The sequence below is a fragment of the Lepidochelys olivacea genome (genome assembly GCF_965140295.1).
Source record: "Lepidochelys olivacea isolate rLepOli2 genome assembly, chromosome: 2".
Lineage (NCBI taxonomy): Eukaryota > Metazoa > Chordata > Testudines > Cheloniidae > Lepidochelys > Lepidochelys olivacea.
The window spans coordinates 242,163,989-242,190,377 of record NC_140412.1 but is presented as its reverse complement, the minus strand read 5'-3'; the positions used below and the strand labels follow the sequence as shown (position 1 = coordinate 242,190,377).

General features: G+C 40.3%; 1 protein-coding gene across 5 annotated transcripts in view; it reads left to right on the top strand.

Annotated features, from left to right (window-relative positions):
- Positions 1 to 26,389, top strand: part of NRP1 (neuropilin 1) — a 133,572-nt gene that overhangs the window by 1,385 nt on the left and 105,798 nt on the right. For all 5 annotated transcript variants that reach the window (XM_084620233.1, XM_084620236.1, XM_084620235.1 and 2 more), the window contains one exon: positions 2,815 to 2,989. In XM_084620233.1, coding sequence (XP_084476359.1) covers positions 2,815 to 2,989 — 175 coding nt within the window. The remainder of the gene's footprint in view (positions 1 to 2,814; positions 2,990 to 26,389) is intronic.

Sequence of the window (26,389 nt, the reverse complement as noted above, 5' to 3'; positions counted from 1 at the left end):
ATATCTAATTTACTTTCAGGCAACACTTGAAAACATAGCTAATTAAAAACAACCAGCTCTTCGTTCTTTGAACAATGCCTCCGCACACTGAATATTTCCCTGAATTATACACTTTTAAGGATGGTCTAATTGTAGGATTGTTTGACATTTAACTAGCACACATGAAAGAACTCCTGTGAATTTTCCTTTCCCAGCAAATCCTGAGCAATTATTATTAACTAATTATCAAATATTTACTTTTGCCTGACTAGGCTTTCAATCAAAGTAATTAAAAGAAAAGAGCATCTTCCACTTGCAGTGGTATATTGTTTTAATAAGAGATCACAAGTGGAGTGTCCTGCACGGAGAGGAATGTAAATCACATTTTTGTGATGAAAGTTAATCTCTTTGCAATAAATTTTGAGGAGGCTGCCTAATTTAATAAGCAAGAGATTCCTCCTCCAGTGATCTGACACAGAAGCAAACACATTAAGATAGAAAGCGTGTGCCAGTCTTAGGCTGTGAATCTTTAGTGAGATCCAGCCTGGTCTAGCCCTTGTGAGCTGTAGGTAAGGAGGGTGGGGGGTGACAATAACCTCCTCCTTCTGTCTGAAGCCATTATTTGTAAATGTAAAATGACTGCTCCATATTTCTGCATCACTTTGGAGCAGCAGCAGAAGTGGTAAGATAATGGGGGCTGAACCAACGCGTATAGGACTAAATGAAATGAGGTGGGTAGGGGTGATACTGCAATATTTCTGATAATATTCTTCCTTTAAATACAGAGCAGAAATAGGGAGGGCTGTTGATGAAGAAACTGCCTGAGAAGCAGGCTGTCTGCGTAGGTACAGACATAATAGCCTACTGGAGTCACCAAGGCCATTAACCTCTTCCGTAACTTACCAGACCTACTAATGCCAATGTCCACCTCCGTCCAATACTAGTGTCTGCTAAATTAATTCATTAACCTTATTTAGAACTAATGGTCCGAAGTCATCAGAAACTGCCCTTCTTAATTAAGTGTTGGGAGAGATTTCACAGAGCCAGGGAGTCTAGCAGTCCGCATTATCTTATTATACTGTCACTTTCCCAGAAGTCGCAGATTAAACAGCACTGGTGGTAGTGAGCCCGCCTCAACCTCTTCTGAAGTGACTCTGTCAAGTGACTAGAAACAGCACTGTTTTATTTCACTCACTGAACAGATGCCAGATTCTGCCATGTTGTTTGCACAGAGCCGTAGTGGACTCACTAAGTCAGGGTCACTTCCCAAGTCTGCTACACAGTGGAAATAATGTTAGGTTCCTTTGGACCCACAGACAGGCGAATCACACAGATCACTAGCTCTTTTTTGAGCTCTTGGTTGCAACACCTTTTTGTTCCTGGCAAAGATAAACAATTTGTTTTGGAAAGCGAAAACAGAAACAAATAGGCTCCGGCCAACCCAAGCAATATGGTTAGAAATATCTTGCCTTTGAACAAACAATAGCATATATGTTGTCTCCTTCCTTTCTAATTTATGGCAAAATTATTTCTATAATGCTTGTAGCTTTATTCATTTTTTATATGCACTTCATCTTTCATTTCCATTTGACCTGGTTTTCCTGTAATAAAATTCTGTACATTTATAAATTCATGCTGAGAGCAAAGAATGCCATTTTCCTTCCACAGGGAATCTATGAGATACAGTATTACAAGCTGTATATACCATTATTGAGAAATAGTGATATATAGATTTATATTTATTAGTGCATATATGCTTTCCTTCTGTAGTTTATTCTCGTACTTTATTGCTGAAAATTGCATGTCAGTATGTGAGGGAAAGTTTCTTTAGCTGAAGATCTATGGTAAGAAATCCATAATAATAAAAAGCCACAGTGCCAACCTACACTGAATAATGAAACAAATGACCTTACAGATTGGATTACTTAGCTCTCTCTGTTCTTCCAATACACCTTAAAATGTGTAACTTTAACATTATTTGCCAAAGGAGCAAGATGCAGCCACTATATTTCATACTTGCACTTGGTGACTGTAGTAACTTTTCCAACTGTTTTGCAATTAGAAATAAACCTGGGTGTTGTTGTTTTTTAGGGGGAGGGGGAAAGGAGGGTTGTTTCTGTTCCATTTCTTTGATCTGGTCTCCAAGCATGAACAAACTTCCTTAAAGGAGTAATACTGAATCATTTCTGCTTCACTAAATGCACTTTGTTCTCTGTTAGTCTGCATCTAAGGAGCACAGATAACTTCAAATTGCTTAGATTTATGGACTGATAAAACAAAAGAAGGCTTTGCTGTAAGAGAGCAGGGGTCTAGGAAGACAACTCCCCGATGGCCAATGACACAGACCAGGCTTATCATCAGAATAGCTGTGCAGGGGGTCAGACAGCATCTTTTTAGTCACTCTCCACTTAAACCTTGTTCCTTAATAAGATTACACGTCTCTGAGATAAATCTAAATGAAACCCCTCGGAGCCAGTGTTAACATAAATTGTGAGGATGCAGTGTTTTAATGATGTGAGGGTTTTATTTGTGAAGGGAACCTTTGCAGAGAAACAGTTTTGAAACTTGGCCTCTCAAAATTAGAGCCACCATTTGCACAGATTAGCCCTGGAAGCAACAACTGGTGTACATCCGAATTTTGCATTATATTCTTTCCTACAGAAAATGTGATCTGTAAGAGATTACTTTAAACGCGTATAACTCAATAAAAGGTTGCTAAAGAAAAATGTAGGAAACACAACATTTTAACCACACTTGACTCATGCAGCTGTACTCAAAGATTTGTGATTGATTGGAGACGATAAACTAAACAGGAAATTTTTGTTTTCATTGCAGACAAATGCGGTGATAATATAAAAATTGTAAACCCTGGGTACCTTACTTCTCCTGGCTATCCTAATTCCTATCATCCAAGCCAAAAATGTGAATGGCTGATTCAGGCTCCTGAACCATACCAGAGAATTATGATCAACTTCAACCCTCACTTTGATTTGGAGGACAGAGACTGCAAGTAAGTGAGACCCTCAGTAAAGGGCGCCAGAGCACCATCTAGTGGATAGAAATGTTCATATTGTCTTGATGTCTACATGGGAAATAACAGCTGTGTCCAAGGTAGTGTGTAAAATGAATCCATCAGGGCTTTGAATCCGCACCAGATAGTATGTTAGTGCCAAAGTTGCTAAAGTTAGGTTTTGTGCTTCCTGAACCTCAAAAACCAGCAAGATTATCTTTGATTTAATCTTGTAATCTTTCTGTCTGCTTTTCCTGGATACAGAGGCCCAATAATTGTTTTTCCTGTTGAAACTCTTTCCTCAGTATTTGCAGTCATTTAGTGGTGGTGGTGTGTATGTTAGCCAGTGGATGGAGCTTTGGTTTGTACTTTTCTGAAATAGTCAGCTACTAAAGTTCTTCGAGAACCATACACAGTAAAAGTGGATTAGTAGGAGCATTTTTAGGGGGGAAATGTTGTAATTTTCTACTATTTAAAAATTACATTTGAATTACTTATATGTGATGAGAGAAGCTATAACTTAGTGTAGCTTTATAATACATTTTATGGGAATGTGACCAGGATCAGGGATTTTTACCACAACATGAAACACGTTAGTTCCATGTTTTTATTTAAAAAATAAGTGCCATAAAATAGTTCTCTCCTTCATGTTAGTTAACTGCTCCAAACAATCTGGTCACAGGTGTACACTTTCTCAAAGCACTGACTTCTCTTAACGGTATAGTCTAGACTGAGAGTCTACCCTGACCTATTGGAAAGGGGCAGTGCATAGCAGTCTGATAGTCACAATTCCTCTCTCTGGTTTTCTCCTACTGTTCTCTATCAGGTTGCTTCCCCTACTTAATCAGTACAGTAGGCTGAGAGGAGGTAGGGCAGAGTCAAGGCTCCACCCATTCTTCCCCCTTGCTCACCCACTACTCACTCTGCAGTCATGAAAGCCGCCCAACAGAAGGTACTCTCCACCCCCATCTCCGTGACCGAAAAGCAGGTAGTTTGCACATGGTGACCCATGGTCTGATTGTGCCCCATTTCATTACAGTCAGTCCATAAATTCGGGCTACTTCTTTCATCAAGAACACATTCATTATTCGTTATTTATACAGCTCCAGAAATGTGCATGGTCTTTTGCAGATAAAAAAAAGACACAGTTCTTGCTCACAGACGCTGATCCTGCAAGTTATTGAGTGCCCTCAGCTAAGAAAATAAATTTGAAAACAATGAGATTTGAAGGTGCTCAGCACCACACAGGACTTTTCAGCATCTCACAGGATCAGGTCCTAACGGTAGCATTATCTGAGGAGAGATGGTGACATGCAATGGGAAGGAAAAGGTTATGATTACTGAAAGACAGTGCTTAGACTGAAGTGCTTAACTTTTATCGTACACATCTTCTTGGTTCCAATTTTTGTAATAAAAATTGAGTTAGTTACTTCATGAATATTAATTTCACTTAGAATTAACTTGTTTAGTGACCAAGTGTAGTAGTTTGGTTTACATTTAGTCAATTTTCAGTGTTTTGCATAATCCAGCTTTGGCCAACGTTTCATGTACCATGTGTGGGTAATAACAAAAGAAGGCTCCATGTTTGTAAAACGAAACTGGCTGTTTATTAAAGCACCTATTTACAAAGGTGCTGCAACTGCAGCTAGCATTCAAGCTATGTGTACATGGACTGACTGCCTAGTGCCTTCTCCAGACTCTTCCCTCCAACAACCTGTGCACCTCCCTCCAGGTTCCATGGATGTTGATAGAACCAATTCTAGTTTCTGGTTAAGATTATGCTTCTGAATATGGTTATTACTGCAGGCAACATACTTCAGGACTCTTTAATCAGTTATGCGTGTGCAGTGGTCCACTTGCCTATATTTTATAAATGTCATTATGTTCCATTTCCCTTCCGTATACAGGCTTGTTGCTAATCTTTAGAGGTGTTTGAATCTGGATATCAATTTTTTCTGCAGTTTAGGTAGATATCAGAAAGGAAATAAAACATATTGTAGGGTAAAACCTTTTGTGTTCCTTGGCAGATTACAGGTATTCCAAGGTTCTAAAATGGTCTCAGTCTAACAGAACAGTAAATGATGTACAGTATATAACTATTTAGATAAGAAATAGCCATTGTTATGTAGAGATGCACTAAATATGCAAGCTGGTCTTTGGTGCATTGGGGCCTTAGACAATGAAGGAACTGAGCTCCCCAATTCCATCACTCCCTGCTCCCTTCTTCTCCCCTCTTAGGAACTCACCTTCTTCCTCCCAAAGGACCTCCCTATTATTGACAGTTGTCTGTAGCAAGTTCTTTCCCAGGTGGTCAGAAACTCTGCAGGCAGAGTGGTTTGAATTGGACTCTTGGGGAGTGACCATGATGGTTCAAGTGTTACTTGGTGACCTCTTAAATGCAGAACCTTATGATACCTACTATTTACTATCTAGCTACAATTTTGCTTATGCTTAAGGCTGTCCCATTTAACTTGAGAGTAAGTAGGTTTGTACGTTAGCTGACTAATGTAAAAATGATTTCAGCAACAGGAAGTTATCAAGAAACAGTCTGGTTTGAAATTTCACTGCTGAAGAAATTCATATTCCTGTTACCAGATCTTTGTTAAAGCAATAAACAAACATAATAAAACATATGACACGGTTATTTGCAATTAAGTAAATTTTGATTTCCTAATATAATCTTCAATTTATTTGCCAGCTGTGTGTGTACTATAGAAATGTGACATTTCAAGCTAGCCTCTAGTTTACTTAAAGTTGCAACCATGGAAATTAATAAACAGCTAATATGATGTGCAGACAGAAAATCAGAGGTTGGGGAATAAAATTTCTGGGAAGGAAAAAAGGGGCACTATTGAAAAACTCTGTGCCCTGGATACAATTATACTGGACTAGAAGAGCAGATGGTGTCTTGGACTAAATCCTGAACTCCTTATGTCAATAGAGGTTTAGTTTGTTTGTTTCTCTCTGAGTGAGGACTGAGTAAGAACTTCTAGAGTTTGGTCCCTAAAGAATAATGATGAGGACCTGGAAATCTCACTGAGCCCATGGAGAAAAGCAATAAGACCTTCAGATGTATGTCAAGTTATTCTTTATTTGCAACAAGAAAGCCAAGGCGTCTCATCTATCTTTCATGTACATTGGTGTTAATCAAGATTAAATCCATTGAAGCCAGTGAACTTACACCTATGTAAAACTAGTTTCAGAGTAACAGCCGTGTTAGTCTGTATTCGCAAAAAGAAGAGGAGTACTTGTGGCACCTTAGAGACTAACCAATTTATTTGAGCATGAGCTTTCGTGAGCTACGAAAGCTCATGCTCAAATAAATTGGTTAGTCTCTAAGGTGCCACAAGTACTCCTTTTCTTTCTATGTAAAACTAGTGTCAGTGAAAGGAGAAATAGGCTCAAGAATTGTAAATATTAGCTATACTGGTGGCACTCTTAGTGAGCATCTTTGTGTCTTAAGATTTTGGAAGTTCCACATTACAGGCCTGGTATAAATATAACTAGCAATTATGTTTTGCTCTAATTGAAGAATATTTCCCAAATGTTTTCTAATGATCATATGGTATGTCATGTGATATTTATATAATCATAGTGAATATACTTTATTTGAGGAAGTTGTATTATTTTAAATTTCAAGTAAGCAGAACTAAAATTCAAGTTTCTTCAGAGAAATCCCAAAGGGCTCAGCTTTCATCATATTGGGGAATAAAGATACAATAGTAATTAAGTAAATGTACTTTCACACAATTTAGGCAGCTCTAATGAAAAATATCCTAAGGACAGAATTACCAAACAAGCGCTCTGGAAATACACTGTCTCAACAGGATGTGTAAAATCATGTCTTGCAGCCTAAAAACAAACTGTACATTCATAACAGTATAAGGGTATATTCTCCTCACAAATGTACATAGTGATACCTTTTAACATTAATGGGAGCTACATGCCTGCTTCAGGAAAGAATGAAATCCAAATTCTGGTGGCAGTTTCAAAAGAATACAAGTTTGGGCTTATTGAATATTTTGTCCTCTCACAAACAGGCAATGAAAATAGCTGTAGTTTGTGAAGACAGGAACACAGTTAGAAGTAAAAGGAGGGGACAAAACATATGATTGAATATTACCTAAAATGCTCGAATATTTGTTGCATGTTTTAAATGCTTTTCAGCACTTAGCTAGGATGTACTAGTCTTGTGTTGCTTAAAGTATCCTACCGTGTAAGTGTAGCCATCTTGAATCTTGTAAAACTTTATATCTGGAAATAAACAAGGATGTCACTGATACAGTACTTTGAATTTATAGAACTTTTCCGGTTTCCCAGCAATGCAAACTATCAGCATGATAATTTATAATGGTTTGTGACAAATGCTGCTGAGCAAAGAGGTGTGTGGTTACATTCAGATCAGATATCATCATCTAGGGAGCAATAAAAATTTCACAGACACTAGGTTAAAAACATTAAGAAAATGAATATGAAGCTTCAGGAGACAAGGGCTTGAGGAAGGTGGAGGGCTGGATAGAAAAAGCCCAGTAGTGGTTTCCTTACTGACAAATTATTAACTTTGTTGTCAGACTTAACTGTATGGTTTTACAAGACTTACATAGATACACTACTGCAGTACAGTTGTTTTATTGGCATAATTTAGCTATGCAGAGAGTACTATCATCCTTGTTTGACAATTACTGAGCCTGTGTGTACTGTTGCCAGCTCAGTTCAAATGGAAAATTTGTTCATTTTAGAAACATTCAAATTGCAGAAGGAAAGATTTGATAGTTAATTGTTCTTTAAATTTGGGTTTATAAGGGATTAGTTACACTGCTGAGATTAGAAATTATATAGAAATTGCAATCAAGGATAGATAGCAAAAATATGTTTGTTTGTCTAGATCGATGCAGCCCCTCAAAGTCCTTGAGCTGGAGAAGAAATAGGATTCCATCCATCCTTTCCATTTCTAAATAATGTCGATGTAATTTGGTTGTGAACCTGCAGGTATAATAACCCACAGTTCATAAAATAAGACGATACTCAGTGTATGGCACTATGTTGGCACTGCTTTAGTGACACTATCATTCTATAGAATTTAAGTTTTCATTCACATTTGTCTAAACTCAGACTCTTATTCCCCAGTGCGTTGCCTGCTTTGTATCATTCCAGCTAGTGCACAGTTGCCTTAAACCTAGTGGATCCAGCCACTTGAGGATTATCCTTGTGTAAGGGGAACCTTGGGTGGCATAGAGCTGCTGTAGTGACTCCAGCATCACACACTCACGCAACAGCTGCCAGTGCAGTTAGGGAGGCTGGGGAAAGAGGACACTGCCAGAATATCCCATCATTGTCTGACTATGAGAAAGGTTCCTGGATCCATTGGCAGTGATGCAAAGTACAGCAGCCTTCAGGCTGCTCAAAGTTGTGACGAGGAACTGGCCCAGTGCTCCCTAGCCCCAGGGCTGTATAATGCCCTCTTCAGGTGCAGCATAAGATCTGGGCCTGGGTATGTGGGGCCTGATCCTGCACTCATCAACGTCAATGGGAGTTTTGCCTTTGATTTCTATAGGAGCAGAATGAAGTCATAGTTCTCTATGGTTGTGAAGAATGATGGAACATGTATCTTGTGTAGTTGATCTATAAGTGGTGTCTATATTAGATATTTCAGCCATGTTTGACAATGGGTATCAAACAAGGTTCCTCACACCCTCTTTTAACTGGTTTTGAGCTTGGCTGTCTTGCTGAGGTAGACAGGGTCAAGTGAATGAAACTTCTTGTAGCAAATGGTGGGTTGACTAGAAGGACACGCAAAGGAACAATCAAACTCAGCACTGGTTGATAGTGGGGATGGAGGAGTCATATCTGATCACTTTCTGACACAGCTGAAAATCCTATAGTAGACAGTCACTGAGCCTGCAGATAGAAAGGTGGGAACAATAGTTTTAAGAGCCTTCTTCTGCTCTCATTTACAATAATGCTTTACTAATGATTTCAGTGGGAGCAAAATGCAGACTCTAAGCAAGTGCAAACTATCCCCAATCATTTCAGTGGGTATTAACACTGAAGCCTAACAATGAAACTTAAATAATGTCCATATTTACGTATGTATCTATTTATTTATTTTTATTTAGACTAACCAAAAAGTACCCACCTGCAGGCAGTGGCATAGCCACGTGGAGAAAACAGGAGGAGCAGAGATAAAAAAGGCACCACCTGCTTGTACTCACCCTGCAGCGCTCCGGGTCTTCAGCGGCACTTTGGCATCAGGTCCTTCACTTACTCCAGTCTTCAGCGGCACTGAAGGACTCCCCTCCCTCCACCACTGAAATGCCGCCCAAGACCGAAGCGAGTGAAGGACCCGACATCGAAGTGCTGCTGAAGACCCGAAGCGCCGCCTGACCCGCCACCAAAGACCCAGAGCGCTGCCGGGTGAGTAAAAATTAAAAAGGCCCCAAAAATTGAAAAAGGTGCCACTTGTGCTCATGGGGGAGCGGCCACTGCCCCATTCCTCCCCCCCCCCAGCTACGCTACTGCCTGCAGGCTTAGAGAACCCTGCCAACTATTTAAAATTACGTAAATAAAATGTGTCGTTAACTGTTTCATTGCCAATTATTTTATCAGAATACTAGCAGACATACTGCACTTAGCTTTCTGGGGTCAGTCCCGAAGCCCCTTCCAGACAGACAGTGTCCAGGGTACGCTGTGGGCAGTCCTGAAGGAAGTACTGCTGCATTCTAGCAATAACTAGAGAGAGGATGGCCCTCTGGTGGCCAATGCTAGCTTGGCTTTGAGCTAAGCGCGGAGGTTCTCAAACTGGGGGGCACGCCACTAGTGGGGACATGGAATGCATTCAGGGGGCATGAGAAGGCACAGTGGAGAGCGGCGGCTGCTGGCCAGGCACCCAACTTTGAAGGCAGCACCACCACCAAGGCAGCGTGGCATGGCATGGTATTGCCACCCTTACTTCTGCGCTCCTGCTGGTGGCAGTGCTGCCTTCTGAGCTGGATGGCCGGAAAGCTACACACTATTTCGGGGTGGGCAAACTTTTTGGCCCAAGGGCCACATATGGGAATAGAAATTGTGTGGCGGGCCATGAATGCTCACAAAATTGGGGTTGGGTGTGGGAGGGGGTGAGGGCTCTGGGTGGGGGTGTGGGCTCTGAGGTGGGGCCAGAAATGAGGAGTTCAAGGTGCGGGAGGGAGCTCTGGGCTGGGGCAGGTGTGGGGGTGTGTGTGAGGGCTCCAGTTGGGGGTGCAGGCTTTGGGGTGGGGCTGGGAATGAGGAGTTTGGGGTGTAGGAGGGTGCTCCGGGTGGGGACCAAGGGGTTTGGAGGGTGGGAGGGGGATCAGGGCTGGGGCAGAGGGTTGGGGTGTGTGGGCTCTGGGGTAGGGCTGAGGATGAGGGGTTTGAGGTACAGGAGGATGCTGCAGGGCTGGGATTGAGGGGTTCGGATGGCAGGAGGGGGATCAGGGTTGGGGCAGGGGGTTGGGGCCTGGGGAGAGGCTCAGGGATGCAGGCTCTGGGCAGCGCTCACCTCAAGTGGCTTCCAGAAGCAGCAGCATGGCCCCACTCCAGCTCCTACCCATAGAGGCAGCCAGGGGGCTCCGCTCTGCATGCTGCCCCCTCCCCAAGCACCGCCCCTGCAGCTCCCATTGGCCACAATTCCCAGCCAATGGGAGCTGCGGGGGCGGCACTTGGGGAGGGGGCAGTGTGCAGTGTGGAGCCCCCTGGCTACCCCTATGGGTAGGAGCTGGAGCGGGGCCATGTCGCTACTTCCGGGAGCTGCATGGAGCAGTCCCCAACCCTGTTCCCCGGCTGGAGCACCGAGTGCCGGAGCGAGGCAAGCCCCAGACCCCGCTCCCCAGCGGGAGCTCAAGGGCCAGATTAAAATGGTTGGCAGGCCGGATCTGGCCCCCAGGCCATAGTTTGCCCACCCTGTGCTATATACTTAAATGGCTCTGTTCGAATCAATGCCTTTCTGTTTTTAATATTTAGTGGGAGTTGCATGTTGATTTTTTTTATTGGTATATGTACTTGTGTGGCAGGAGGGGGGGATGTAAACTACTACAGACACAAAGAAATGGGGTGTGATCAAATAAGTTTGAGAATCACTGGCTTACAGCACCCCTCAAGCTGTTCTAAACTGTGTCACAAGCCCCCAGCTTGCTCCAGGATCAGGGAAGCCCAAATGTCATCTTTGCAATGGATCCTGGACACAACTAAGGACTGGACCTTTTATTCCTAAGTAATATTTTTTTATTTCATTATGCACTCTGGATCATAAGAACTATATAAAAGTATGTGCTCTTGTTTTATAGACTCAGCTTGTACTTGCAGCCAAGTACCATACGCAAGTTTCTAAAGATAGTTCAGGGTAATTTTAGTGGGCTTCGGAGACTAAATCAAAATTGAAAGAAGTTGGAAATTATATTGTGTTCCTGATTATTTGATGTAATAGCCAGGCTTTATTGTTGCTCATCTAAACTGCTGTGAATAGTCTCTATTGTCAGACTATTGAAGTGTTTCTTCTGCAGAGTATTGTTGTTTGGTTTTGAGCTTTTTCAAAAGTATTAGTGAAATCATGACAAAATATTGGTTGTGTGTCACTTCACTAGTGGACCCTAGCTTGACAAATAATCCTCCTTTCATTTATTATTAATTGTCATTTCTTTGGAGCAGAGCCCATCTTTTCACTCAAGGTATGTACATTGCCAGCATAATGGGGCTTCAAACCTTGATTGGGGTCACTACGTGCTAGTGCATTACATACAATAATAATATTGATATAGGTAGATATTAATATTAATGTATTGTATATAATTAAGTGAACTGTGGGGAAAATTGTATGTTGAAGTGCTATAACCAGATACCTTTCAACCCATAACATTGTTAGAAGGGCATAACATGGAATCCTTAGGGCCTGATCCTCTGGCCTTTATATGTGCATAGCCCTCAGTGATGTCAAGGTCAGTTACAAAAAGACAGAGCACAGAGTCAGGGTCTTTTATAAACTGAAACACATTGTATTAGAGACAGTCATATGAAGTTGTCTGCATTCTTTAATTTGACTTCTCCTCTGCCGCCTCAATGGTGATTTAATTAAAACAAAACCCTATGTGTTAATGGAAATTACTTTGCTTAATTATAACTTGTTGCAAGCTACAACATTTGATCATAACTTTTGATAATTACAATATATAGGCCTTTATATGGTTTATGTAAAACCAAATTCAATTATGTTTCTTTTGTAGTGTTCCCAAAGAATCAAATTATTTCTCTGTCTGTGAGCAGAGGATACGTCTACACACACGCATATATAGACAGATTATGTACACATACATACATATTTTATGGACATATATATTTATATAATTGCACATACGTGTGTGTGTATACATAGGTACATATATTTATGTATATAATATAGATATGTTAGCTTTTGCAGGCGTTCCAAAAGTAAGTCTACTAATTAAAGCTCTAATATCCATCTTAAGGCTGATAATTAGGTATAAAGAAAACAAGACACAGGATTAGTGTTCAGATCATGTTCCAAATGCTTCTTAATTGGGTGTTTGTAATCAGTCCTGATTGCAAGAGGCAGTGGTTTGGCAGAAGAAAGAAAGAAAAAGGCTTATCCCTACTATTTTCCTGTTAGTTGACTTGGACATAGTATTTTGGTCAGGATCCAATGGCATGATGTCAAAGAAGGTAACTTTGTCAGCTACAGATATGCTCGTAAAGCATACACACAAACCTCCCTTGTGCTCTTTTGAAAAATAAAAATTAATATTCTGTAGAACTAGCTCAAAACAAGTGAGTTGTTTTCATTCAGAATCTTATAAAGTGTTTTCAAGCTGACCATAGAAGAGACTTTGTTCTTCTGGCCTCCCTCTACCACTGACTGCTGAAATTAGGTCTGAGTTCACTTTAAACTTTCCTTTTGTTGACCTTGGCTCTCTTCTTGCTGACCCACAGTTCTCCATCACAAAACCACACAGTTTGGTATAATGATTATTTCTTTATCTTAAGTAACCAAATAATTTTTCAAGCAGGGTGACATATTTCCTTCTTGTACTATGGGAGACAAGCACCTGGTTAGTTCCATACAGAATTTTGATGACCTTCCTGAATGAGATTTGAAAGTTTGGCAACTTTTGAGGAGCACAGGTAATTTGCTTCTCTGTAATAGGTCCCAAAATATGAGAATAAAAAACCCAACTTACAAAGATGATATCATGTATTGTGTGATATCGTGCATAACAATTCATTTAAATAGAAAGAAACTGTTTTAGAGTAGATTTGCATATTAAAAAGCAGATCTTGGCATAACAATACAAAAATGAAGATTTAGAAGGGTTTTCAGTTAAAATTAAGAGGACAGTCAACAGAATAATTTATTTTTATTCATGTCAATATACTTGTAAGTGGGAGACTCAAGTTTAGTGTTTCCCAAACTTTTGAAAGCTCAGCCCCCCTTCAGGAAAGTAAAACTAATCACCCACATCCCACTGTCTGCTGTTAAAGGGCTACACATCTTAATTTATAGATTTTCTGTTCCTGACTAGTACTTCAGTTTCTTCCCCTCTCCTCCTTTTTCCCCATCCCCCACACATATTTTGGAAAATGCTTGGGTCTCCTTTCTTACATGGTCTAATGAGTTGTGAAACAGTTTAAAATGTTGACATTTAAAATTAGCACCCACAAAAACGATGGGGCAACTGACACATCAAAACTCTTGTTCAGGCTATCTGCAAATTCAGACAGACATTCTGCATCAGTTGCATTTGCTTCATATTTTGAAGATTTTCATAGCTAGAGATTTACTCCATTTTTAAATGAAAGCTGAAACTCCGGAGAACAATTGAGAGGTCTGTCTACATCTCCATGGCTAGTCTGTCACACTTTGGGAAGCACTATTTTTGGGAGTCAAATTTATTCATCTTACCCATGTAAGATGGATGGCATGATGGGACTGCCTGTGATGGCATGTGGCCCATCAGCGTCTGCCAGTAGCAAGAAATTCCCAATGGCTGGAGATGGGACACTAGATGTGGAGGGCTCTGAGTTACTACAGAGAATTCTTTCCCATGTATCTTCCTGGTGGGTCTTGCCCACATGCTCAGGGTCTAACTAATTGCCATATTTGGGATTGGGAAGGAATTTGTCCCCAGATCAGACTGGCAGAGGCCCTGAGAATTTTTCACCTTCCTCTGCAGCATGGGGCATGAGTCACTTGCAGGTTTAAACTAGTGTAAATGGTGAATTCTCTGTAACTTGGAAGTCTTTAAACCATGATTTCAGGACTTCAGTACCTCAGCCAGAGGTTAGGGGTCTATTTCAGCAGTGGGTGAGGTTCTGTGGCCTGCAAGTGCAGGAGATCAGACTCAGGGCCAATCGGGGGGTGGGGGTGGGGGGAGGGGATGGGCCAGGAGGGCCATTTGGCCTGGGCCTCAAGCTCAAAGGGGGCCTCAATTTTAGACACTTGTTAATTTTTTGGCATTGGATAAGTTTTGCAACTTGTTTTTATGTGCATCCCTATCGGACCAAAATGTGATACACTCTCTCAGCTTAGAGCTGCAAATTTAAGCAAATAAGAGATGTGATTTGTTAAAAGACATAATTTTTTTGTTAACTGATACAGATTTTGTCATGTCAAATGCATCACTTCGTTCTGATCAATCAGGATGGAGCATCAACAGAGGTTGGAAGAAGTTGAAAGACCAAATACCATCACATGAGAGTTCAACGTCACACAAAGAAAGCTATGTTGCATGGAAATCAGCCAGTAGGGCAACATCAGCTGAAAGTTCAGTTGAGAATTTACTCTTGACTGAACTCTCTACAGAAACTCATAACAGGAAAAAACTTCTTGAGCGCATCTTGAATGTCATCCTTTTTCTTTCCGAACGGGGATTGATTTTCTTTGGTTCCAGTCAATGTATTGGTGATCGTGCAAATCAAAACTTTCTAGGCATAATTGAGCTCCTCAGCAAATATGACCCACTTTTATCAGAGCATGTTAAACGTATTCGAGAATCCCAAGAGAGTCAAAAGTGCATGCAAGTCCGTTATCGCTCCACATGCATACAAAATGAGTTTAATGAGCTATGTGGGTCATTCATACAAACAACAATTCTTGATGAGATTCAAAATGCCACGTATTTTTCAGCCATTGTTGATGCCACTCCAGATTGTTCTCACAAGGAACAGACGAGTATAGTTATTCGATATGTTAAGATTGTAGACAGTGCAAAATTTTTAATTGAAGAAAGGTTTATTTTGTTTGATAGCTTCATGAGAAAAACTGGAAAAGAAATCGCTGCTTGAGTACTAGCAATTCTAGAAGGTTTTAAGTTAGATTTTCAAGTCTGCATTCGTCAAGCCTATGACAATGGATCTAATATGGCTGGGAAGTACAAAAGTGTACAAACCATTCTGATTAAGCATAATTCACGCTGTATTTTCTTCAGCTGTGGAAACCACACACTAAACCTTGTAGGTGTTGACTGTGCTGAATCATGCAAGGAGGCAATTATTTTGGAACTGTTTAGCAAATGTACAATCTCTTCGGTAGCAGTCCACAAAGGTGGGATATTCTGAAGCAATATCTTCCTGTTTCACTGCATGGGATGTCCAAAACTAGATGGTCTGTACAGATTGGTGTTCTACCAGTTACGCTGCATTTGAATTCAGTGAGAAAGGCTTTAAATGAGCTTGAATCTCTCAATCTCACTGCACAGGCTCAAATGGAACTTCAGTCTATTCAGAAGCACATGTCCAAATTTGAATGCATTCTGATGTCATCTTTGTGGATGAAGTTACTTATAATGATCCACCAAACTAATCTGGTAATTGAAGCATGCAATGCTACACTTCATGCTGAGAGGGATAACATTGAAAGTCTTATCAATGACATTTAACAGATTCATGAACAATGGGATGCAATCCTGACTGAGTCCAAATTAGTAGCAAAGAATATTGGCATTTCATCTGAGTTCTCCACCAACTGCAACTTACTTACTGAATCTGATGCTGAGCAGCATTATAGGGTCAATCATTGTCTCTATTCAATCTGGTCCTACACATCAATTTGAGTCACTGAGACTCATTTGTAGGGTTCTTTGGCAGTTCAACACACTGAGTAATGAAGATGTACTTTCTGCAACAATACAAGAAAGAAATCTCAAAAGATCTCTTTGACGAGGTCATCTTCGTCAAACAAATATATTCCATGAACTTTAAATTGGATTGCAAGCCAAAGGAATTTCTTCAAGAAATACTCAAACTTGGACTCTCTGGGGTGTTTCCTAATATCACAATTGCATTGAGTATTTTTGTCAGTTTGCCTGCATCAGTGGCTTCAGGTGAACACACCTTCAACGTGTTGAAGCAGGTAAAGAACTATCACCATTTAACTATGTGACAAGAGCGTTTGAATGGGCTTGCGATGCTTAATATCAACTGTGACATTGCACGAAAGCTCAATTTTTCCTCAATAATTTGTGCATTTGCACAGAAAAATGCTAGAAAAGCATTTGTTAAATAAAAAAAATTCAAATTTATGTCTCACTCTTTTTTTGGTGCCTTATTTTGTTTTCATGTGTCATTTTTTATTTTTATTATGGCTAGGAGCCACAAAAGCCGGAAGTGGCGCGGACCTCTCTGGACCTCTGAGGGGGCCTGGTCAGACTAGATTATCATGATTGTCCCTTCTTATCTTAAAGTCTATGCGTCCATGTAAGTAGTCCCAATGAAACCAATTAAAACAGTGGGACTACTTGTATGAGTAAAGTTAGCAGGTCTTCTGTTTCTAAGGCACAGTATAAATGTATGGTACTATACAAATTAATCAATAATAATCATTTGTAGCAATGGAAATCAGCTGCTTTCAGAACAATTTACAATATGCTACAAATTACTTTCAGGTGCTTACATGACAACAATTCAAGTTTAATCCTTTTGGACACAGCAGTTCATAAATCACCATAAATACCATATCAGTTATTCTCAAGGATCTTAGTCTTTTACAGGATGGGTTTTAAGGCACATTGCCATATGCACTGAGGAGTGTCAAGGTTAACCTCAATGTGGAATCCTCTGCCAATCTGTCATTGAGCCAATCAACTTCTACAGACAATTCTTTGATATGCTCATCTATAACTGGAGAACCAAATCAGCAATTTAGAAAAGCTTTATCTTGATCACCACATAGAAGCTGAGGCTTCTTATTTCCATAGTAAATACTGCTCTTTGCAAGATGCAAAATGGGAGGCTTATATTCCTCATTCTGAAAACACTGTCTAGAAGCAATGCTAGATAATCGCTCCATTTGAGTAGCTTTAGTTAAGTCCCAGAAAATATGCAAAGGTAGTTTTTAAATAAAATCTCTGTCTTTCTCCCCCCCATTTCACAGCCATCTCCATAATCTGTTTTGAAGACAGAGACATAAAATGTATTAACATCGTAGGCATATGTTCTGATTGCTGAGTGTTTTTTGACATTCCCGCAACCCCCTGGGACTTTGTGTCACAATTCTATACATTTTATCTATTTGTATATTCATATCTGGGTTCTAATCCAAAACTTCTTTACATACATTTACAACAAAATTTAGGCTCTTTTCCTTCTATTCCAACTGGCAACCAACCATAATAGATGCACATTTCAATTTCCCAATGTATATTCTAAAACTCCATTTCAGAAGTGAAGTTTTATATTGTGTTTAGAAGAGCAGATCTCTCTCTCTCTCTCTCTTTTGTGTGTCAGTGTGTGTGTGTATACTGAACAGCTATCGGATCACATTCAGCCCCTGATGTACGCAGAGGCAGCTCCACTGATTTCAATGGAATTGAACCTGCTTGAGGCCATATAAAATAACACAAGTGCATTACTCTTAATGGTTTCTATATTGTTTTATTCCCCACCATTACCCTGGATGATGCTCATCAAACAATTCAATGTCTTCTTTAGCACACCTCTCCCATTTTATTTTTAAGTCTTTTATTATCCTTAAAGAGATTAGATAGTTTATCTATTATGTACTCAAGTTGCTTCTCAGTCTTCCCATGAAGGGCTTCATCATCCATAAAAACAGTGCTCCTCCCCCAACCTTTTCCAAGTGAATAATTCTTCCGTAGGCCAAACTTGAATGTCCTGTCAATGGATGAACAGCCACCCAGTTGCCGCTCTAGCATCATTTTTCCAAGTCTCAGACTACCTATGGTGTCTATAATATTTTTATCACTCCCATCTTTACTACCTGTATTCATAGATTCCGTGTTGCTTTGTGTCTTTTCTCTTCTAAGGCCTGGTCCACAAAAAACTTATAACGGATTGAGCTATTTCAGTTAGGGGGTGTGATTTTTATTCCAATATAATTAAAGGAATACCACCCCTAATATGGATGCAGTAATACTGGTATAAAGGTGCCTTATCCCAGTATAACTCTTTTTCTATAAATAAGGAATAAGCTATGCCTGTATAAGCACATTTAACCTACACTAGGGGGTCATACTGCTTCAACTATAACAGTTTCTAAATTAATTTAATTAAACTGGTTACATATGTGTATACATGTCCTCAGTTTAGCACAACCATAGCATCAGTGATAAGCAAAGGCTTTTGATTAGCATATTAGTTTACTGTATTATCAAAAATCTGTTAATACTAATATTGATTATTTTTGTATTCTGTCACTTTCAGTAACAGGGCTAAAGTTCAAAACTTGACAGTATGAGTGTATAAAACTATTGCAAATCAAGTATTGCATCTCATTACAGAGAATTTTGAAGCAAAGGCCAGTCAGAAGATATGATCAGCTTATTTTGATTTATATGTGTAAAGAAATCTAATTGAATTTCATGAAGCATAACTCCATTTAAGTCAATGGAGCTACACTGATTTGCATATTTCTAATAGTGAGTTAGAAATTCACAGTGGGACGAATAGTACTGTGGGTCAGCGAGACAGAACATCCTTGTTGTGTTCCCAGCACTGCCACTGATGTATTGTGTAATCTTAGGCAAGTCACTTGACCTATCTGTGCCTCAGTTTACACACGGATAATAATACTTCCCTGACTTACAAGAGTGTTGGGAGGATTCACTCTTAGAAAAGCTCTTTGAGAGCACTGGATGGATATAATATCATAAATAAAATTATTTGCCATCGTGTTGTACTTGTTCATCTTCTAGCTATTACGTTTTGTTGATAACAATTTACTATTCTGTATAAATGCATGTGCCAATATATTGGGTTTTTTTTTTAAAAGAACAGAAAAGAACAGAAATCATATCCACAAAAGACATATCACTCATGATGAAAAGAATCTATAACAGACGCAGCACTAACTCGAAACTGAACGCCAAATGCAAGCAATTTCAAATATGTGCATATTGTCAGCATGAAACCAGTCCATTCTCTCCTACACAGAATGTCCCCCAAGGAGTAGTGAACCTAACAGCAGCAACTCTAATGGCTGTGTTCTCATATGTGGAGGGGGAAAGGAGCACTTTACAGCTATCTTGGGCAGCTTTAAATTGTTCACTCTTTACTCACTTTTTTAAAGCTGTTTCTAGATGGGAGCATAAGACACTAGGACTTTGGTCCTCACAATGCCTACTTTTGGGAGGGTCATGCCCGTTCTTTCCACCAAGGGTGAAATCTGGGCCTCGCTGAAGTCAGTGGCAAAACTCCAAACTACTTCAATGGGGCTAGGATTTCATCTCGAGTGAACAAAATGTGAGCCCCCAAGGTTGGCAACTTTCTAATCACAAAAAACCGAACACTCCTGCCCTGCCCCTTCCCTAAGGCCCCCACCCCTGCTCTGCCCCTTCTCTGCGGCCCTGCCCCTGCTCACTCCATCCATCCTCCTCTGTCGCTCGCTCTCCCCACCATCACTCATTTTCACCGGGCTGCCTCAGGGGGTTGGGATGTGGGAGGGGGTGAGGGCTCCAGCTGGGGCAAGAAATGAAGACTTCAGGGTGCGGGAGGGGGCTCCGGGCTGAGGCAGTGGGTTGGGATGTGAGAGGGGGTGCGGGCTCTGGCTAGGGGTGCGGGCTCAGGGGTGGGGGCTGGGGTCAAAGGGTTTGGAGTGCAGGAGGGGGTGTGGGCTCTGGGAAGGAGTTTGGGTGTGGGAGGGGGCTCAGGGCTGGGGCAGGGGGTTGTGGTGTGGGAGGGGGTGAGGGGTGCGGGCTCCAGGTGGTGCTGATCTGAGGTGGCTTCCGGGAAGCAGCCGGTATGTCCCTAGGCGGAGGCATGGCCAGGCAACTCTGTGCGCTCCCCCCACAGCTCTGATTGGCCACGGATGGTTTCCGGACAATGGGAGCTTCAGAGCCAGCACTCGGGGGAGGGGGGGAGGGTTAGGAGCCGGAGGGACATGCTGGCTACTTCATGGGAACCGGGGAGGGAGCCTGCCAGCTCTGCACCAAACGGACTTTTTACAGCCTGATCAGCAGTGCCAACCGGCACCACCAGGGTTCCTTTTCAGATAGGTATTCCTAGAGCCACCCATGTGCATCATTCTCTAGGTGCCCATTTCCAAAATGGTACCATGATGAAGGACACTTTCCTGATGTATCTTGCACAGTATTTCCATTTCTATTCTATTTCTATTTCTAGTTTGGGTGTAACATGGTTACTTTCTTTCTAAAACGCACAGTGCGTATAGCGAGTCAATAAGATCTATTTCAACTATTTCAGCTATTTAAACACTGATAAATAATAATCTAAAATGCCATACATGAAGCATTGTGTTGTACAATCCACCCTTTTTATATAAGCCTGTACTCAGGCACCTAACTTTATTGCAGACTTTTATAAATTTTCTGTTTAGAAAGCAGAACTCCAGCCTCTCTCTCTCTCCCTCTCTTTTGTGATGCTCACATTCTCTCCTCCTCTCAGTTACAAAAACTGTATCTAAAGTAAAATACTCCAAACTCTGGAAATGTAACTCAGTATTGCCAGCGCCAAGCATTTGAAAATCATGAGTCAGACCTCAAAAGTCATGAGTGGTGTAGAAATAATGAGACTTTTTGAAATATTGGGTTCTTTTCATTTGCCTTCTGGTACTGAAGGCTTTAAGGTTCACTTTTTCAAGCTTTTCTCTGCAACCTTGAGGGCTAGAAACTCTCTTTGTTTTAATTGAAAGCTAAGATTCTCAGGTAATAACATGATTCGAGCAGCTGGTGCTTTAAGAAAAACACCAGATATCATGACACGTGATAAAATCTTGAAAGTTGGCAGCCCTGGAGTCTCATCAAAGCCTTAATTTGCCCACATTGCACTTTTAGGACCCAATTTTTACCTCAGTCACAGCCATGCAGCTCCCATTGAAATGAACAGGAATTAGGCATGCGTTTTTCTGTTTTGTAGGGAGAAAAAAAGAGAATAATGAAAGAGATTAAAACATTAATCGATTGATTTCACTGTTTCTGTGTGTTCTTCCCCCACTGCATAGTCAACAACTTACACAGCTAGAGTGAACTTCACCCCAGGGTAGAAAACTCCCTCAAGGTCTAACAAACACCCCTTCTATTTTAGTTACTCTAGAGGTGTAAGTGTAGTACTGGTACTTCTGCAGATCCCTTCCACTGGGGTAAATTTTACCCCTTTCAATATTACAGAAAGATAAACGTCACACAGCTACTAACAAACATTGATATTCTCCACTCCACATTGTGCTGGCACAGATCCATTGAATTCAATGAGATTACACCAGTGAAAACCAGTATGACTGACTGATAGTGTATATTTACACTGGGTTCTAGATCTTTATCTCTATTACCTTCATTGGAGCTATGCTGCTTTTCACCAGCACAGGTTCTGGCCCTATATCGCTAAACTTAGTGGAAATTTTGTAATGATTGCTAAAGCAATCTCAAAGTTATTCTTTAAAAACCAATTAATTGCCGTGTTTTTCCATTTTTATTTATTTATTTTTTCATCCCACCTCCCCAACTCAAAAAAAAAAAAAAAAAAAGACTGGAAGCTAATACTCAGTGAGGACTAACCACTTTGAAAGTTTCCATTTGTCAAGTTCAGCCATTTTTGAATCCACACAGAAAGAGTCATACGGTCACATCATGCCATCAATTGTTAAACAGATCTCCCCATTAATTACAGTAGAGAGTTCTGTTTAAAAGTCAGCATCACAGCAGGAATCTTTTTCACAGGAGGAAAAGAATTATTTTTACCTTTCTGCAACTCAGAAAGGGATTAATAGATTTAAAAAAAAATTATAAAATTCATCATTGAGTTTGGGGGCCAAGCGTATACATTTTCACCAGCAAAGGACAGATTTGCAGAAACCTCTGAGATGTGAAAATGGGATTATGATGGAAGTGTCATTATTTTAACCTCAACTACATGCTTCTCTACCAATGAAATCCCTCTCTTTCTGTTACACACACACACACACACACACACACACATGCTCCAAAATAGTTCTTGCTAGAACAATATTAATAATTTTCCAGGTGAGTACAGATGGGGCATGAGTGAGGCTGTCATTTATATGTTCATATGTTTTCTTGTGTATGTGTGTGTGTTGGTACTGAAAAACATAACCTAGTGATATTACTTGTTCATAGGGCTGGTTGGAAAATTTTTCATGGAACAGTTTAGTTGAAATTGTAACATTTTGTGTCAGTTGTGATGGGGAAAGGTTGACATTTTTGTTTCAACTATCACTTTGATTTTATTAAAATATTAATTTTAATATTATATTATACTTGTATATAGCATTTAATATTATATTTAACATTTTCATACACTATAAATGGCATAATTAAATTAATTGAAATGATACTGTCAAAATTAAATGTTTCAACACGATCAAAGGCACTACTGAAATGAAATCTTTCAATACCCATCAAAACAAAATATTTCAGTACTCCTGAATCAATTTTTTTGTGTGTGGGGGCAGGGGAGGGATTTTGTTTACCAGGAAATTTCTGAACTTTTGCTTTTCATTCTGATTTGGAACAAAAATTTTAAAGAAATTTCAGATTTTCCCACAGAACAGAAATTTCAGTTCCCGACCAGTTCCACTTGTGTCTTAAAAATGAAAATATTTACATAGCTCATGCTTTATGTTAAAAACCAACCTTGGTTTCCTTCCATTTTTCTATTTAAAAATACATGGCAATACTATTGATTTAATTTTTGTTTCTAGTGGTGCCCACTATGTTAGGTGTTTTCCAAACACTCAAAGAGGATTGTCTCTGCTCCAAGGAGTTCTCAATTTATGGAGAGACAGAGAAGCAGGTTAGGGGAAGGGCGCACAATGGGCTCTGTACTAAGGCCCTGATTCTGCAAACATACAGATGAATAGCTTTACCCTTATGAGTTGTTGCAATGACAATTTTAGTGTGTTTTCTCTGGGCGAGCTGGGGTGGATTATAGCATGTTCCTCCAGCAAAGCATTGAGGATGTGGGATCCTAAACTCCCATTATTGTCTAACTAGGGGAGAGGGAAGAATCACTTTTCTCGCATGGATAATTTGGGAGCTATGAATCAGCCTGTTGTTTTTATTTAAGTAGTGTACAGAGAAGAATTCTGTAAAATTAGGCTTCTGCCTGTTTCTCAGGCAGCTGTAGATTTTCCCCCTGCAGCCTCTCTTAATGTGAGTTCTTGGAAAATTCCGAAGATATACAGTCATAACTATGCACAGCAATACTGGGGAGTCTGATTTTGTACAACATTAGTTTTGTCAGTGATTCTAGTGATGCACTACCCTGTGTTTCTGGGCTAAGGATCCTCAGCTGGTAACCAGAGAATTGAATCAGTAACAGAACAGATAGACACATATGTTCTTGAAACTTCCACATCGGAACCGAAGTGAATTTGTTGTTGTGGCATATCTACAGGGAGTACTTTTTCCAGACGTTAATAGGCATTGTTATCTGTTGGTTATGTAGTTTTCAGTGGTATGTTTTCAAAACCATTACAACCTCCCTCAAGAAAGTTTTAAAGCATAAGTGGGGGGGGGAGGAATATGAGACATTTACTTCCTAAATAATGCCCATGTCTCACAGATAATTAGGAATTATCTGTCAAGAAAGCTCCTTAAATGACTACAATAAGAAAACACATTCCAATTTTTGCTTTTTGTGGCTGTCTCCTTCCTTCCCCCTTCTCTTCCCATTCTCCTTGCATTTTCCAAAGGGGCTTTGTTATAGGAACCGTTATGTACAAGTCAAAGACAGATGAAAGTAACTTTCAATGGCTGAGCAGCACCCTCCTTTCACCTCTCCACCCAGTCCCTAGATTGCAACAAACATCTGCCTATGTAAACACCATGTCAGAGTCCAGCAGAGACATTTTATGTGCATTGTTTCTGCAAAATAAATAAAGGAGGCACAGATGATATGAACTGGATGTAGACATCCCATTGCTAATAACTGAGCCATGTTTGTAACTGCTAATAGCTACGCTTTGTTTCAGCATGGGAACACTGTGCTAGCTGCAGTGGAGATCTGGCCTGAATAAAGTGACACAGACGGTAACATTATTTCATGTTTCTTTGGAGCTGAAGTGGAAATTTCACTGGGGGAAAAAACACCATGATTTCATGAGCACATCTATGTTTGTTTCCAGTTATTTCTGTAATACTGGCAATATTGGCATGCTTGATCCATGATAAATGTCAATGCCACCTTAGGAATTCACTGTTAAGAGGTTTCTGTGAAGTAGGTAGGCATTTATTTAATCTAATAAAGGAAAGAAAGCACCTGGGAGGTATTTAAGAGAAGAATTGCTTTTTTCTTCCCTTCATAGGGATAATTGTCCCATTTTGATCATATGCAACAACTAAAATACAAGTAGCCAATTTTAATAAATAACAATTTAAACATTACTATAGCTGCTATCTTAGGGCTATCCTGAAGTCCTTCCACACCTGCATCGTAAGAGAACAGCTAGTGTTTTTGTTGTCATTCTCCAGAACACAAACAGTAGGTACAGCCACCACACAAGCAGACACGCTGTGCTCAGATTCTTGTCAATGTACATGGACTATGTGCTTATGCATGAATGCCCAGCATCCTTCACACCCACATGCACATCTGCTTCGGCACCCTGGTGAGCCAAGCGGGGTGGAAATACATATCGCAACTTTTGGTCTGACTATGTCGACATGGCTGAACAGAGATTTTTTGCAAAATGTTTGTAAATCTGGCAGAATATCAAGGATAAAGGGGGCAGCAATCAGCTTTGGATCTTGATGTGACAAGCAAAAAGGTGGGGTTGTTCTTTGCATGAAGTGACACAGAACAGAGTTCAAAGTGACTGGCTTCCATAGAGGAGCTGCACAGTGGTGAAGCATTAGTTTACAGTCAGACATCTTCTCTTGCAAAACAGATAATAATAGGGCATGAGAACATGAGAGTCCATGAAAAGACAGGGAATGGAAAGTTAGAGAGAATGGGAAAAATCCGAGGGACATATAGCATGGACCGCCTAATTCAGAAAACACAACTTACATTCTTGAGGTCCTCCTCAGTCTTTACTCAGACCAAACTCCCATTAGTTTCAATAAGCATAGGTGAGAATAAAGTCCTGATTCAGCAAAGTGCTCAAGCAGAAATTTAAGTCCCATTTAATTAAATGGGACTTCTCATGTCCTTAGAGTTATGTATGTGCACATTGCTGAGTCACGGTCTTAAACATCCTTTAACTAGAGACCAGGTTCCTTTAATCAAGATGGAGCTTTGCATGCAGGGACTTGTGATCTTCACAGTCCATACCTCTGGACTGAAGATGAGATGCTGTAAAAAAACAATTTTCATGGGACTACTCGAGTGCTTAAATTTAGGTACTTGCTTAAAAACTTTTCTGAATCCGGGTCTAAAAGATTACCTGTCTTAGCCCTACTTACTGGGCCCAAATCCTGAAGTTCTTACTTTGGCAGAACTCTCACTGGCCTGAACACATGCAAATTAAGTACAGTCTTTGGGCTCCTGGGAAGCTGTCAGTGCAACCCTACTAAACTAGGTTACAGTGTTGATGCCTTTGATTTAACAGTAGTGAGTTCCCTAAAAGGAATCAGTCTTGAAAGTGCTGTAGCTTAAAAAGCTGCTAAAAAACCCCATGTACACTGGATTTTCACTTAGCAAACTGATTTGTTAGTCTCTCCACACTCGTAGTATGTTGTGACTGCTACAAGTTAAGTAGCATCACAGAATATTTATTAGTCATGATGCCAGGATTGCCTTTTGCTTAGATTTTAACAAAGCTAACGATGCAAGCCTAGCCCAGAGTCGTCTTGTCTTTTTACTGAAATAATATTTTTCTTGAAAAAGAAACAGATGCCAGAGTGGTCTTTTGATCAGAGAAAAACAACATCGCCTTGAAGGGAATCTTTCCTGTTTATCACGTTACTGCTTTGAAAAAATGCTAGCCTGTTGCAGAGCTAG